At 38.0% G+C, this 13,645-nt stretch overlaps 1 protein-coding gene across 1 annotated transcript in view; it reads left to right on the top strand.

Moving 5' to 3' along the window:
* Window positions 1–13,645, top strand: part of DNAH11 (dynein axonemal heavy chain 11) — a 261,889-nt gene that overhangs the window by 187,894 nt on the left and 60,350 nt on the right. The window contains 3 exon segments of the mRNA XM_067562084.1: window positions 1,592–1,765; window positions 5,880–6,115; window positions 7,760–7,882. Coding sequence (XP_067418185.1) covers window positions 1,592–1,765; window positions 5,880–6,115; window positions 7,760–7,882 — 533 coding nt within the window.

Raw genomic sequence — 13,645 nt, 5'->3', positions numbered from 1 at the left:
GGAAGATTTTTTTAAAATGCACTATGAAATATATGATATACCTGAGATACTTCGATGTTTTCATTCTTTGCACAGACAACTTAAACTCTCTCATACATTTCCACCATAACTTCAACAACTACCATCTATCCATCATACCCTCTCTAGAACACTCTCACACCAGCATCAACTTCCTGGACAGCAGGATCGACTTAAAAATGGAACCTTACAGACAACTCTATACAAGAAATCCACAGATCACCACGCTTACCTCTTCAGATACAACAATTACCCCAAGAAAACTGTTATCTACAGCCAGCCAGTCACAGATGCCACAGAATATGCTCCAAAGAGAAAATCCACAATATACACCTTAACACACTTAAAACTGCCTTCATCAAACAAGGACACTCCACCACAGAAGTGGATTGCGTCATGGAATGGGTCACCCAAATACTCTGAGAGAACCTGCTTCAATAAAATAAAAAAAAACCCCTGGTCTGCATACCTGGAGTTGTCACCTACCATCCAAGACTGGAACGCATATGTGATATGATCCTTCAAGAACAATCCATACTCGATGAGGACCACATCCTGAAATAAATCTTTCCCAAGCCCCCTCTTCTGGCCTTCAAACAACCCACCAATCTTGCCAAACTCATTATCAGAAGCAAGCTCCCCACAAACCAGGACACACCAACCCAAAATGGCACCACACCCTGACAGAACAACAGATGCAAAACCTGCAGCCATATCTCAGCTGCTATGATATCCCCCACACATTTCAAGGTAGATGGGTTCTACACATGCCTATTACAACAGGTGATGTACCTTATCCAGTGCATCAAAGGTCCCAACTATAACTGAGAGTGAAACCAGCCAATTCCTATTCTATCAAATGAACTCAAGAAAAACGATAAAAGACAAAAGCACCCTATCACCTGAGTGAACATTGTTCACGAAACGATCATTTCGTATCTGACCTCTCAATCCTCTTCCTGAAAGAAAACCTGCCCAACACCTTCAAAAGCTGGGAACTTAATTTCATAACTCTGTTAGATTGTATAAATCATGGATTTAACAGACACACTGGTTTTATGGGTTATTACAACTATAACACACTTCGCTGCCTATTAATCCACCTTCATCCTATGACTGCAGAGGTGTTAAGTGCCCACTTCATTTTAAGTGGTCTTCTAAAATGTGTGAACCCTTTATGCTTAACAGTCTGTCCCATCTTGTATTTAACTGTGACGTTCTGGTTACCTTCTCTAGATCTGAGGAAGAGCTCTGTGAAGCTCGAAAGCTTGTCGCCTTCACCAACAGAAATTGGCCTAATAAAAGATTACATCTCCCACCTTGTCTCTTTCATATCCTGTGATCAAAATGGCTACAACAAAATTGCAAACAAAATTATATAGGTAGTTATCTGAACCAAACCTCTAAATCTTCTGAAGTTCACCATCACTTATATCGTACATTTCCTTATACCAAATTGTTGTGCTTCTATTAATTTTTAAGTTATTTTGAGGTTAACTCTTCTGTCAACTCTGAGTTTAAAGAGGTGGTTAATATATGTCTGGCCATGAAATTTTAAAATTTTGCATTTTAGGCTGAAAAAATTCGTTGGAGCCAATCTATTAAACATTTTGAAGCTCAAGAAAAGACACTATGTGGTGATGTCCTGTTAACAGCAGCTTTTGTGTCTTATGTTGGATCCTTTACAAAACAATATCGTCAGGAACTGCTGGAACATATGTGGATTCCTTTCCTTAAATCACAAAAGGTAAAACGTATTGTACAAAATGGTGGCCCATAATGGAAGCTCAGGTCCATTAGCTTCTTTGTAGTTCAGGATGTAAAAGCACAGATCTCCTCTTAAAAATTGACTATAAAATATCTTTGTGGCGTTCAGTGCTTGTCTTTCAGTGGCTTTGTATCAGATTACAAGTAAAGTATTGTTTTCTCTAACTGTAAGGCTTGCAAACTCTACTTGGGGTCTCAATGCCAAGTGAGTTTCTTTCCCTTTTACCCATCTTCATTCTGTAGGCCAAATTATGTCCTCCACTGCTCCTGTGCAGATGGGGATGTATAAATTAAATTCCATTTAACTTTTAGGTTCCAGGAGAATTCAGAAATGGCCTTCCTTAAACCAATTATTGCAACATCCTCCTTTCTGGCCTCCCAAACACACCCAGCAGTCCAAAATGCTGCTATTAAACTCATCTCTCTTACCTGTTGATTTTTTATCATGCAATTTTGTAACAGGACAACATGTACCATGTAACTTGTTTGAATCCCTCTGTTCGATTTCCATCCAATATATCAACTGTAAGTTTCTTTTCAAAACAGTGTCACTCTACCCATCCCAGTTTATGCTCCCTTGTGAAGTTTTGTGTCGCCCCCCTCAACCACTCTGCTCTGTTAAAAAATTATTACAACCACTGTGTATTTCTTTACCTACTCGTACAGCCCTCATCACTGTAATATCTCAGCATCTCCCAATTATTACTGGATTTTAGCCTCACAACACCCCTGTGAAGTAAGGAAGTATTATCATCCCTATTTTCAAATGAGGAGCTGAGGAATAAGGATAGGTTAACTGGTGTGCCGAAGGCCACACCAGAAGTATGTGATTCAGCTGTAAATTGAATAAAGGTCTCCTGAGTCCACCAAGTTCAGATTCTCACACAATCACCTCTGTGCACAATATGACCTTGCTGATCTTTTCTGCAGCCTATAGGTGACATATATAAATTACCTATTGTTATTCTTTTCCCTCAACTCTACATACTTCTTTGTCTTTAGATTATGTGTTCCTTGGAGAAGGGACTTTTAGCATATTGTGAGCACTACCTTAAATTAATAATAACAATTTCTCTAATACACTCTCTAAATACTGGCATTGCTAGTCAAATCAGCTCTTTTACTGAGTGGCAATTGCCAAGATTGCTTGTTTCAGTTTTGACATGTTCCCCATGGAGAGAGAGAAATATGGGTAATGAATTGTTTTAAAAACACAGGTGCTAGCTAAAAGCTCTTCTTTATAAAAAGTATAAGCTACAGCGATGCAGTCTCTTAGTTTTGTACAGGTATTGGGACAGTAGAGGAAGTTACTTATTAAAATACATACCTTGTTTGTAAGAACAACAGACAAACCACCATCACTACCAAAATGCTTTGTCCGCTTCCAAACAAATTTATTTCAATACTTGAAACTGGCTATGCTATTTATCATTGTGAAATTGATGGTTGTGTGATCAGAATCACGGTTTAAGCAATTTTAAAGAAATACATCCTTTGCCATAGCTCAGTAATAGTCTTAAGAACCAAATTGTTGCCACAGTAACTAAACTGGAGATATATATAACCTGGAGAATAAGGATAACCTAGGGACTTATGGTCAGTTTAACTTCAGTAATCAAAAAGATAATGGAGCAAACAACCAAACAATCAATTTGTAAGCACCTAGGAGATAATAAGGTGATAAATTACAATCAGCATGGATTTATCGAGAACAAATCATGTCAAACCAACCTAATATCCTTCTCTGACAGGGTAACAAGCCTTGTGGATAGGGAAAAAGCAGTAGATGTGATATATCTCAACTTTAGTAAGGCTTTTGATACCATCTCACATGACTTTCTCATAAACAAACTAGGGAAATATAGCCTAGACAAACCTACTATAAGGTGGGTGTGCAATAGGTTGGCAAACTGCATTCAGAGAGTAGTTCCCAATGGTTCACAATCAAGTTGGAAGGGCACATCAAATGGGTCCCGCAGGGATCTGTCCAGGGTCTGGTTCTATTCAGTGTCTTCAAAAATGATTTGGATAATGGCAGAGAGAGTATACTTATAAAGTTTGCAGATGGTATGAAGCAGGGAGGGTTGCAAGCTTTTTTGAGGACAGGATTAGAATTCATAATGATCTTGACAAACTGGAGAAATCATCTGACATAAATAGATTGAAATTCAATAAGGACAAATACAAAGTACGACATTTAGGAAGGGACAATCAATTGCACAAATACAAAATAGGAAGGAGTACTGTGGAAAAGGATCTGGGAGTTACAGTGGATCATAAATTGAATCTTCGTCAACAGAGTAACATTGTTGCAAAAAGAGTGAACATCATTCTGAGATGTATTAGCAGCAGTGTTGTAAGAAAGACACAAGAAGTCATTCTTCCACTTACTCAGAACTCATAAGGCCTCAACTGGAGTACTGTATCCAGTTCTGGGCACCACACTTCAGGGAAAAATGTGTACAAATTGGAGCAACTCCAGCGGAGAGCAACCAAAATGATTAAAGCTCTAGAAAACATGACCTATGAGGAAAGATTGAAAAAAACCTGGGTTTATTTAGTCTGGAGAAGAGAAGATTGAAGGTGGACATAACAACCTTCAACATACTTGAAGACTGTTATAAAGAAGAAGGTGATAAATTCTTCTCCTTAATTACTGAAGGCAGGACAAGAAGTAATGGGTTTAAATTCCAGCAAAGAAGATTTAGGTTAGACATTAGGAAAAACTTCCTAACTGTCAGGGTAGTTAAGCACTGGAACTAATTACCTAGGAAGGTTGTGGAATCTCCGTCATTGAAGGGTTTTAGGAACAATAAAAAAAAACACCTGGCAGAAATGGTTTAGAAAGTACTTAGTCTTGCCTCAGTGCAGGGAACTGGACTAGATAACTTGTCAAAGTCCCTTCCAGTCCTACATTTCCATGATATGGTGCCTTCCTTTTAATACTACAGATCTTGCAAATCTGGCTAACCATAAATAGAAACATCACTTCCTGTATAATGAACCACCAGAACTACATGCTTCTGGGTGCTTTAAATGAAACCAAAACATTAATTCTAAATGGATAGGGTGCTGGATGGCTCAGAGGATTGATAATAGAGCATTTCTCTTCTAAATTACAGTTTTGGAATTCAGTTCAGGCTGCTATTCACCAGAAATAAAAGTCTAGGGTGAAATCCTGACCCTGTTGGAATCAATGAGAGTCTTGCCATTGACTTCCGTGAGGTCAAAATTTCAGTCCTAGAGAGGAAAGTTTCTGTATCTCAATATCAATCCCCTGACTAATACAATACAATGCTTTTTTTTTTTTTTAATTCTTCCCCTCTTGCATTTGCATCCCCATCCCTCTCCCTTCATGCTTAGTAAGTACTGATTTAAGATTTTCATTTCTTTTAAAGCACACAGAGGCATGATAACACTTACAGTAAGTATGACTCTCTGATGGCTATTTGACTTGTGTGAAATGAGTTGGAGATCACAGTGCAGTTCCCAGTCTCAAAAAGTGTCCAAATTACAAAAACCACTATAATTGGCTCCAATTGGTAAATTTATTGGTCGGCTTTGTGGAGAAGCAATAGCAATGGAGATTGCCCTATCGTGTAATTTATGTAGGTGACCTCTTTATTACATAACTGAAGTACGTTAGCAAATTGATGCAAGAATCCTGTTATGCTTCTACCCATATTGTATACTTCTTCTGTAGATAACGACCTTTATTCTTCAGAATTACCAATTCAACACCATTCATGAGCATTGATTTTTGTCCTCCTCCTCTTTGAGTGTTAAAAGCTATATACACTGCAAACATATGCTGTTTACTTAATTTAATAAATCAGAAATATTTTCTTTATGAAATTCCTTAAATGAAAAAGAACACATCATTTAAAGCCCCATGGTAAATTATAGAATTATCTGCTTTGCGTTATATGTTCTGATGTTTCTTTTGGCATTTGATAGTCCACAGAAGTCTTACTTTCTTTTCTATGTAATAAATCTCTAATTGCATTGGCTCCTGTTATCTTGTACATCACACTGAGTCTTGTCTTGCTACTTTACAAGCTTGCTGGATTATTATATTTCACTCTGATTCAAAGGTTCCTATTCCAATAACTGAAGGCCTGGACCTGATTGCCATGTTGACTGATGATGCTACGATTGCAGCATGGAATAACGAAGGACTGCCCGGTGATAGAATGTCAACAGAAAATGCCACTATTCTAACAAACTGTGAACGCTGGCCTCTGATGATAGATCCCCAGCAACAGGGAATTAAATGGATAAAGAATAAGTATGGAACTGACTTGAAAGTCGTACGTCTAGGACAGAAAGGGTATGTGTGTGCACTGAAGAATTAGCTCTCACATTTACTGCTATAAAGTTCCCCTAATTTTTACAAAGACTTGGTGTTTGTTGTAATGTTTTTTACTTGTAGATTTGAAATATTATAATACTGCTGCTTATTTATCCATGGTAGCATTTCCCATTTAAAAATCTCTGGTTGAAAAAGATACTTTCTGCTGTACTGTTTTCAAGTGCTAAAGAGGGAATAAAGTTAATGTTGGAGGTGCATTGCATATGAAGGGCAAATTGGTTTCCCTATAAATAGTATGCTAAAATCAAAGGCTTTGTTCAGTTTCCTGATTGTTGGACATTAGACAGTACAATTTAGTATATATGATAATAGCATATATGTACCTAATGCAGAGTGAGAGACTCAGTCTAGTGTTATTACACAGAAGACTGCAGGCTATCAAAGACATTTTGAATTTTGGTATCTAAATTTGAATGGATTAACTTTAGGTTGATATAACTTCTGTGCAGTGGGTCTGTTTTCATCTCTTGTCATCCTGACTTTGATTTATGGAGGGGATTTTGATAAATTTTGAACTGAACATTATTTTATTCACTGTAGTAAAATACCTTTGAACACTACCACATCTCTTTAATAACTTTCAAAACCTTTTAAAGACTGTCCTACTAGAAGAGGCTAGGTTAGTTTATTTTATTGAAATCTAGGTACAACAGACAGTTACATAGCACAGTACAGTAAATGGTCTCAATAATGCTTCATTTTTAAAAGCTCTGAATATTTTAGGTCCTGTCTGCCTCCCTGAACTCATTTTTTATGCTTTTCCCGCTCAATCCTTTCTTCTTTTGCTTTCCCAACACACACAAATAATTTTCCCCTTTATGATCACCCACTCTTCTCCATGTCTTCTCTGCAGCCTCCTTATGCCTGAAGTGATATAGTTTGGCCTTTATGCTTATCCTCCTAGACAGAGTCCACCATGCTATCAACCTCTCCTCTTTCAAGTCTCCTTAAAACACAGTTCTTCAAGGAGTCATACAAATCCTAATTCTTCCTTCAAGGCAGTATTTACTTTATAAAGGATTATTCATTCTATAGAGGATGACTCCAGAACAAACCCAAATTATGGAACCAACAAGACATGCTACAATTTGCTGTCATTTACTTTTTGTTGCATTTCATCCCATCCCTATATATTGTTATGATTATTTATTTGAATTACTGCTATTTATTTATATTGTGGTAATGTCTTGGAGTGCCAGTCATGGACAAGAACCCCATTGTAGCAGGCACTGTACAAACACAGAACAAGTCACTTGAGAGAGAACCTCACCTGCATGGGAATTTGATTTCATTTTGATATAGAATACACATATAATGTAACTGTTCACATCAGCAGTTCTTCAGTCGGACCGTGTCCTCATATTTGCTTGTACAAAACCTAACTCATGTTTGTTGCTACATAAGTAGTAATATGGAGCAAAGACTTTTTCCTCAAAAGCACAGAATTATTAACAACTGGAAAATATCTTTGTGATTACAATACAGCAGGTTTTGACAGAGCCCTTATACAAATATTTTCCAGTTTGTATAATCTAAAGCAGAAATATATTGCTCCATAACTAGCACATCATCTAATAGTTAAGATTTGGTTTTTGTGTTAAGGTTTCTGAAGACCATTGAAAGAGCGCTGACCTATGGAAACACCGTCCTCATTGAAAACTTGCATGAAACAGTAGATCCGGCACTTGATCCCTTACTTGGAAGAAACACTATTAAAAAAGGGAAGTAAGTATTCTTGAGTAGTTCGGATTTTTGCCTGGGAGTTACTGCCAAGAGCACTCAGTGTTTTTCTTTTTCCTACCTTCTCATCATAACTTTCCATGCAGTATTTTTGTTTTGGTTTTTTTAAAGAAAGGTGATGACTTAAAATTGGTGATGAACAAATATCAAATAATTGGGCAGCTGGGTGTGGTTAGATAAGCACCCAAAAGTTCATATGCACATCAGAATGTAAAACTACCAGTGCCATCCCAATCTTCAAAACCTGTCTCTAAGTATTACAAACAAACTTCCTTGTGGGATTTCTCAGGCTTTGTTTCTAGCCGTAGCTAGAAACTGGAAGTGAAGAGACATCCAAAATTAGGAAAAGGTAAACACATTTATTTGAACCTCAGCAAAAATGTGCTTTATTTTTAGAATGGTACTTTCTATTTTAGAAGCCTCCTATGTTTATTAAATCCTTTATAGTTAAATAAATTTACTTTAAGTGTTGTACATTTTTGATGACTGACAAATTATAAAGATTTAATAATCCAGAATAGATACATGAAAGGGTCCATGTCATATAACAATTTTTTATGATAAAATGTTGCAGCTTGATATAAAACCCACTGAAGTCAATGACAGTCTTTCTATTGACTTCAGTGGGCTTTGTGTTCAGGCACTAATGATAGTCCTTTCTTGGCAGTGGAGATTAATACACACGGACCTTCCATGGTCAGAGATGAGAGACATTAATGGGGCCATCCTGTACCTGTTCTGTGGGTGAATGGAGAATTTCATTCTCTAGTGCTCATCAGCACTTTCCATAAGAATTTCAATTAGTATTTTATGAGTATTAGGATTTTACAATAAATTTATAGCACATCAGCAGCTGCTGCAATTACATTGGAGAGAAATTTTGGTTACATCAGTGTAAATCTGGAGTGAATCTATTCAGTTGATTGATTTTTTGAATGAAATATGGCAATGTGGTCTCTGGTGAAATTAGAATTTTTGTTTTTACAGTCTGAAAAATCTCTGAGAGGGTTTTGAATTCAATGAGAGTGAAACAAATAGCAACAGTTTGCTTCCCCTGTACTTGGCTAAATAGGCCATAAGTTCTTTGAGGCCTTCCTGGATAGCCACCGGCAACAGGCAGAAGCAATCCTAGTTTCATATGGCCCTCAAGCAGATGAGGCCAAATGAAATATGCTTGTTTTATTAGTGATTTGATTACTCGCACAGCTGAAGATTAGTGGGAGGCAAAATACTGCTACTTGTGTTTGCCAAAAAAAACAAACAAACCATTTTTGGCAGGTTACCCACATTTTCTCCTTATTTGTCAAAAGCCAGGTGTGTGTTGCTTGCACATAAAAGCCTCTGGGAGTGTACACGAGTTCAGCTTCTTTGACATACCACTGGTTTAGGCCTAGCACTATTTTATGCAACACACAGGGTTCACCTGCACCTTACCCCCCTGAAATGTTTCAATTTCATTGCATTTTAGGAAGTAACTAAAGAGTCTCAAACAACTGCTCTTCTCTTCCCCCACTACTGCTATGCACCACATTCTTGGTTAAATGATTATCATTTGTTACTATTTTTCAGTACACAAAGGTTTGCTAGGCCCCCCATGATACAAATAAGATAACACAGGGCCTGATTCTGCTTGCACATACAACGTGTCGAGGAAAAATCACTCTGCTATACTTTAGAGTTGGATCGAGTGCAGCTTTAATTGTGACACACACACATATACAAAATACTTTAGCTAAAGGGAAGCCCAGGCAGCATGTCTGGATGCTGGACACTGGACATCACCTGGCTATCAAAAACAAAAGGCTTATATAGGGGTTGCTTAGGTTCAGTTACATATTGATCGCATAGTGGAATTGGATTAACAGTTTATACTTAACAGGGTAGACAATCACAATGCATAGTGGGCACACCAGACGCCCTCCCAGGAACGCCCAATGAGTCACTTGAGTATACAATGGAGTTTTCAGGGACCCTGGTCAACTCCCAAAGATGGGTGGTGACACAATACTTGTTCAAAAGCTAATTGTATGGAGTGAGTTTCTATGGGGCCGGTAAGACAAAGGGGCAAGTACTGGTACTTATTAAAACAGATGAAGTCTGTTCACAGACTTCAAAAAGGCTTAAGGCTCATAACAGAGAAACTTGCCTCTCGGGTGTGGTTCAGAGACCTCTTGTGGGACTTTAACATCTTTATCCTAATTTCAGTTGAGGCGTTCTGTTAATGGTTTAGCCTGGGGCTTCTATTTCAGTTTCAGGCTACAACTTCAGGCCAGGCCTTCCATGACCAGTTTCAGGCCAGGCATTCTATTAATACATTTTATGATTAATTCTTTGCTCCCACAAATGTAAATCTGGAGTAATCCCATTAAGTCATAGTTACGCTGGTATAAAACTGGTGTGATCAGAATCAGGTCCCATGGTCCCGAAAGTCTTGCTATCTAATTTCAGACATGATGTAATGAAGAGGGTTATAAAATAGTAAGGAGTAGTTGAGGTGGAAAGGGCAGGGGTCACAGCAATATAATTATACAGTAATTCAACAAAGGCTTGCACATAGCATGATGGAGCAATATATATATAATATATATACACCCACTTAATGTAATATTTATTATCAGTATGTTTAAGTGTTCTTTGCAGAAATGAATAAAAGTTCATCTAGATAAAATTTAAAAGACATTATACTCATTGAACCATGGAAGATGTGCTATGTTTACTTCCTCTGGCGGTGGAAACATGCAGACCTCCCATAGCAAACCAGCAAAGTTTTCAGCATTCTGTTTTTTAGTTGTTGTGTCAGGCATTGCTTTTTTTTCCTCTTAATAAAGAAAGACTAGAAAGATGTTTGTGATAGATATGGTGCAGTCCAACAGTTGAAGTTCATTAATAATTGGAATGTTGTAGAGTATGAAGTAATGAATACTAATTACTCCTTTCATGTCTGACAGCACCCTGCAGACCAATACATCAGCCTAGACTTTAATTTGGTTCTAGTAATGGTTTCATCAATAGTACATTAATTCTGTGTTTGAAAAGATATACAGTTGAACCTGACCCACACAGTAGATACCATGGTCATAAAATGGCCACATACTGACAACAACTGAATAATTAGAAATAATTAAATCCACTGAGCTTCAGACAATCCTAATTTTAAGCAAAATAGATCTTATGATATCAGTAGACAGAAAGAATAGCTGGGAAGATACATCAACTTGAGTCCTTCCAAAGCAAATTTATTAGCTTACATATTAAAAACCTGCTGATCTGTGAAGCAACTTCATAAAATTATATTCCCCCTTAGTTTACTGAGGTTATTCTTGAGCTTAAATCTTGTGCAGTTGCTCTATAATGAACATACATACCTATTTATGGTGTTTCTGAATGAAGACTGCAGTCAACATCCTCCGCTTTAGAGAACCTCGTATATATTGTCTTCTCCTACTGCATGAGTGACTGCAGTGGGACCAGACTTGGCATCTCTGCTGGTGCCCAAATAGAGATTTAAGAATCCTAACTTTAGGCACATATGCTTAAAAATATATTTGCTGCCTAAGAACCACCTTAATTGGGAGTATGGACTGATTGTGATCTCCTTTTCACAAAAAAGGATTGGGGCATTATGAAGTGCAAATTGTACTTTAAGATGTTTTCAGGTTTGATTGAGCACATAGTCGCAGCATTAGTCTGATAACATTGCGTCCATGCATGTGAGACATGACTGTTAAGTATTCTGTAGGAAACAGCAAGACAATTAACTCGGTTTCTATACAGGAATTGCTTTCATTCCTTGAACATCTTGCCAGCTGTGCAACTTCCTGGCAGATTTTTTTTCTACAAAACTAGTTTGACGAACTTGTACAGTCTGCCTGCTGAGATTTCTAAGAAACAGCTTCATTCTGCATCTGATTTGTTCAGCTTTGCTCTCTGCATTAGTTGCTGGAGTCCACAAGTGTGAGGCCAAAGCTTTTAATTTAAATAGTCAGCAGGGCTTGAAATAAAGCTTTTTTTATAAGTCAATTGAAAGGTGGTTCCCCCCCACCCCCACAAAGTAGGAAAATATTGTTTCCCTTGCTTTCTTGTCCAAAAATCTCTCTACTACCTCTCTTCATCTTGTCTGGGCTGTTCTGAAATGCAGTAGTAGTAGGAATCTGACATATTTTATAGCCTTTACAGGCACAATATGGCACATATTTTATACAATTTACAGGCTTCAATGGGAACTATCCATCTTGAAATTATACAGGAGGTCAGACTAGATGATCTAATGGCATCTTCTGGCCTTAAACACTATAAATTATTAAATACAAATCCTTTAATTTTAAGTAGTCAAAAAAAGGTTGTTGGTCAAGTTTCAAGATGGATCTGAAATTCTCACCTTTTATACAATGAGGCCATGTTCATCCACTCAGGAGTTTTCCTCCTCAGCAAGTCTCTTCTAGGGTCTTGGGTGTAATCCTGCCTTTTCTCCCAGAAAACATATCTGCAAGAACAAGCTGTTACTTTGGTAGATTGGTTCAGCCATGGTAATTAATCCTCAGGATGTGAAGCCTCCAGATCTTTGAGTATCTGCCAGTGCAGGAGTTTGCTTTCCTTGAAGTGGCTCACTTTGAGTGTCTCATCAAAACTTTCTCTATTCTTGGTCCTTTGATGCAAAAGCCTTTTATTCCTTTTACGTGGGATTGGAAGAAAAATGTGGTGTTGCTTTGAGTGTCAGGTCCTAAGAGAGAAAAATAACAGAGATGATTTTGCTCGCTCTGTTGGTGGTTTTTGTGTTCTCAAACCTAATCAATCTCATACTGAGCTTGCCCTGGAATCTGCCCTTATTCCAGATCTACTCTCCCAAAGACAAATCCTCTTCGCCCACCTCTGGTGCCTCAAACTAATGCATGTAAACTGACTGAAACTGCTTTTTAGATTAAGTCTTCTTCTCTGAAGTCCGTGAGTAGTGAGCAGCAGAAAAGTTGACGCTGATGAGAGCTCCTTAGCATTTTTGAAAATCAAACACTTATTTAGGTACACAATTATGGATTTAAGCACCTAACTTGAAGCTCCTATTTCTGAAAATGTTGGCTTTTGTGCCCACTCATCCGCTGTATCCATTGTTCATAGACCCATCAGAAGACAGGGATTTAGCTCCCATACTTACATTCTTAAAACAAGACACCACCACCAACTAAACACTGTTGCAGAGACCTTGTTATTTTCTTGGTGTTACAGGGGCTTTGGGATGAAACTCTGGGACATGTATCTCTCACTTTATTTTGAGGTTGCCCTTTGGGCTATTGTAATTTCTACTAGTAAAATGGCAGTGAGCTATCATTTTTTCATTTTTCTCTGAAAGTCTCTAACTAGAAGGAAGTTGAGGGTTCTGCAGCTTATATATCAAGCTTGTTTGAAATGTCTTCTGCCATATTCCCTGGCAGGGTGGGACTTAATGGAGCCTGTTCTGATTGTCTCTGTTGGTAGAATGTGTAATGGGATCAGCTCCCACCTCTCGTAAGCTCCCCCTTCTGGTAAGGTGTGAGACTGCTGTTTCTTCTGTTCTTGGAACAGGATGGCACCCACCTCTCGTGAACATGCCCCAGGCCGATGGTTTCTTTGGCAGATCTTCAGTGACTCAGTCCTCCACCTGAGTCTTACTATCTGTAGGTGGAACAAACAAACAAACAAACCCTATCCGGGATATGCAGTCTTTTCCACTCTCCAAGACTTCCTCCCAGAAGACACTGCCCTCCTGTAACAGTC

Source organism: Emydura macquarii, unplaced genomic scaffold (assembly GCF_026122565.2).
Source record: "Emydura macquarii macquarii isolate MOO-44397 ecotype Brisbane River unplaced genomic scaffold, CSIRO-AGI_Emac_v2 contig_2422, whole genome shotgun sequence".
Taxonomy (NCBI): domain Eukaryota; kingdom Metazoa; phylum Chordata; order Testudines; family Chelidae; genus Emydura; species Emydura macquarii.
Note: the sequence above shows the minus strand (reverse complement) of the source record. Positions and strands in the feature narration are given on the sequence as shown.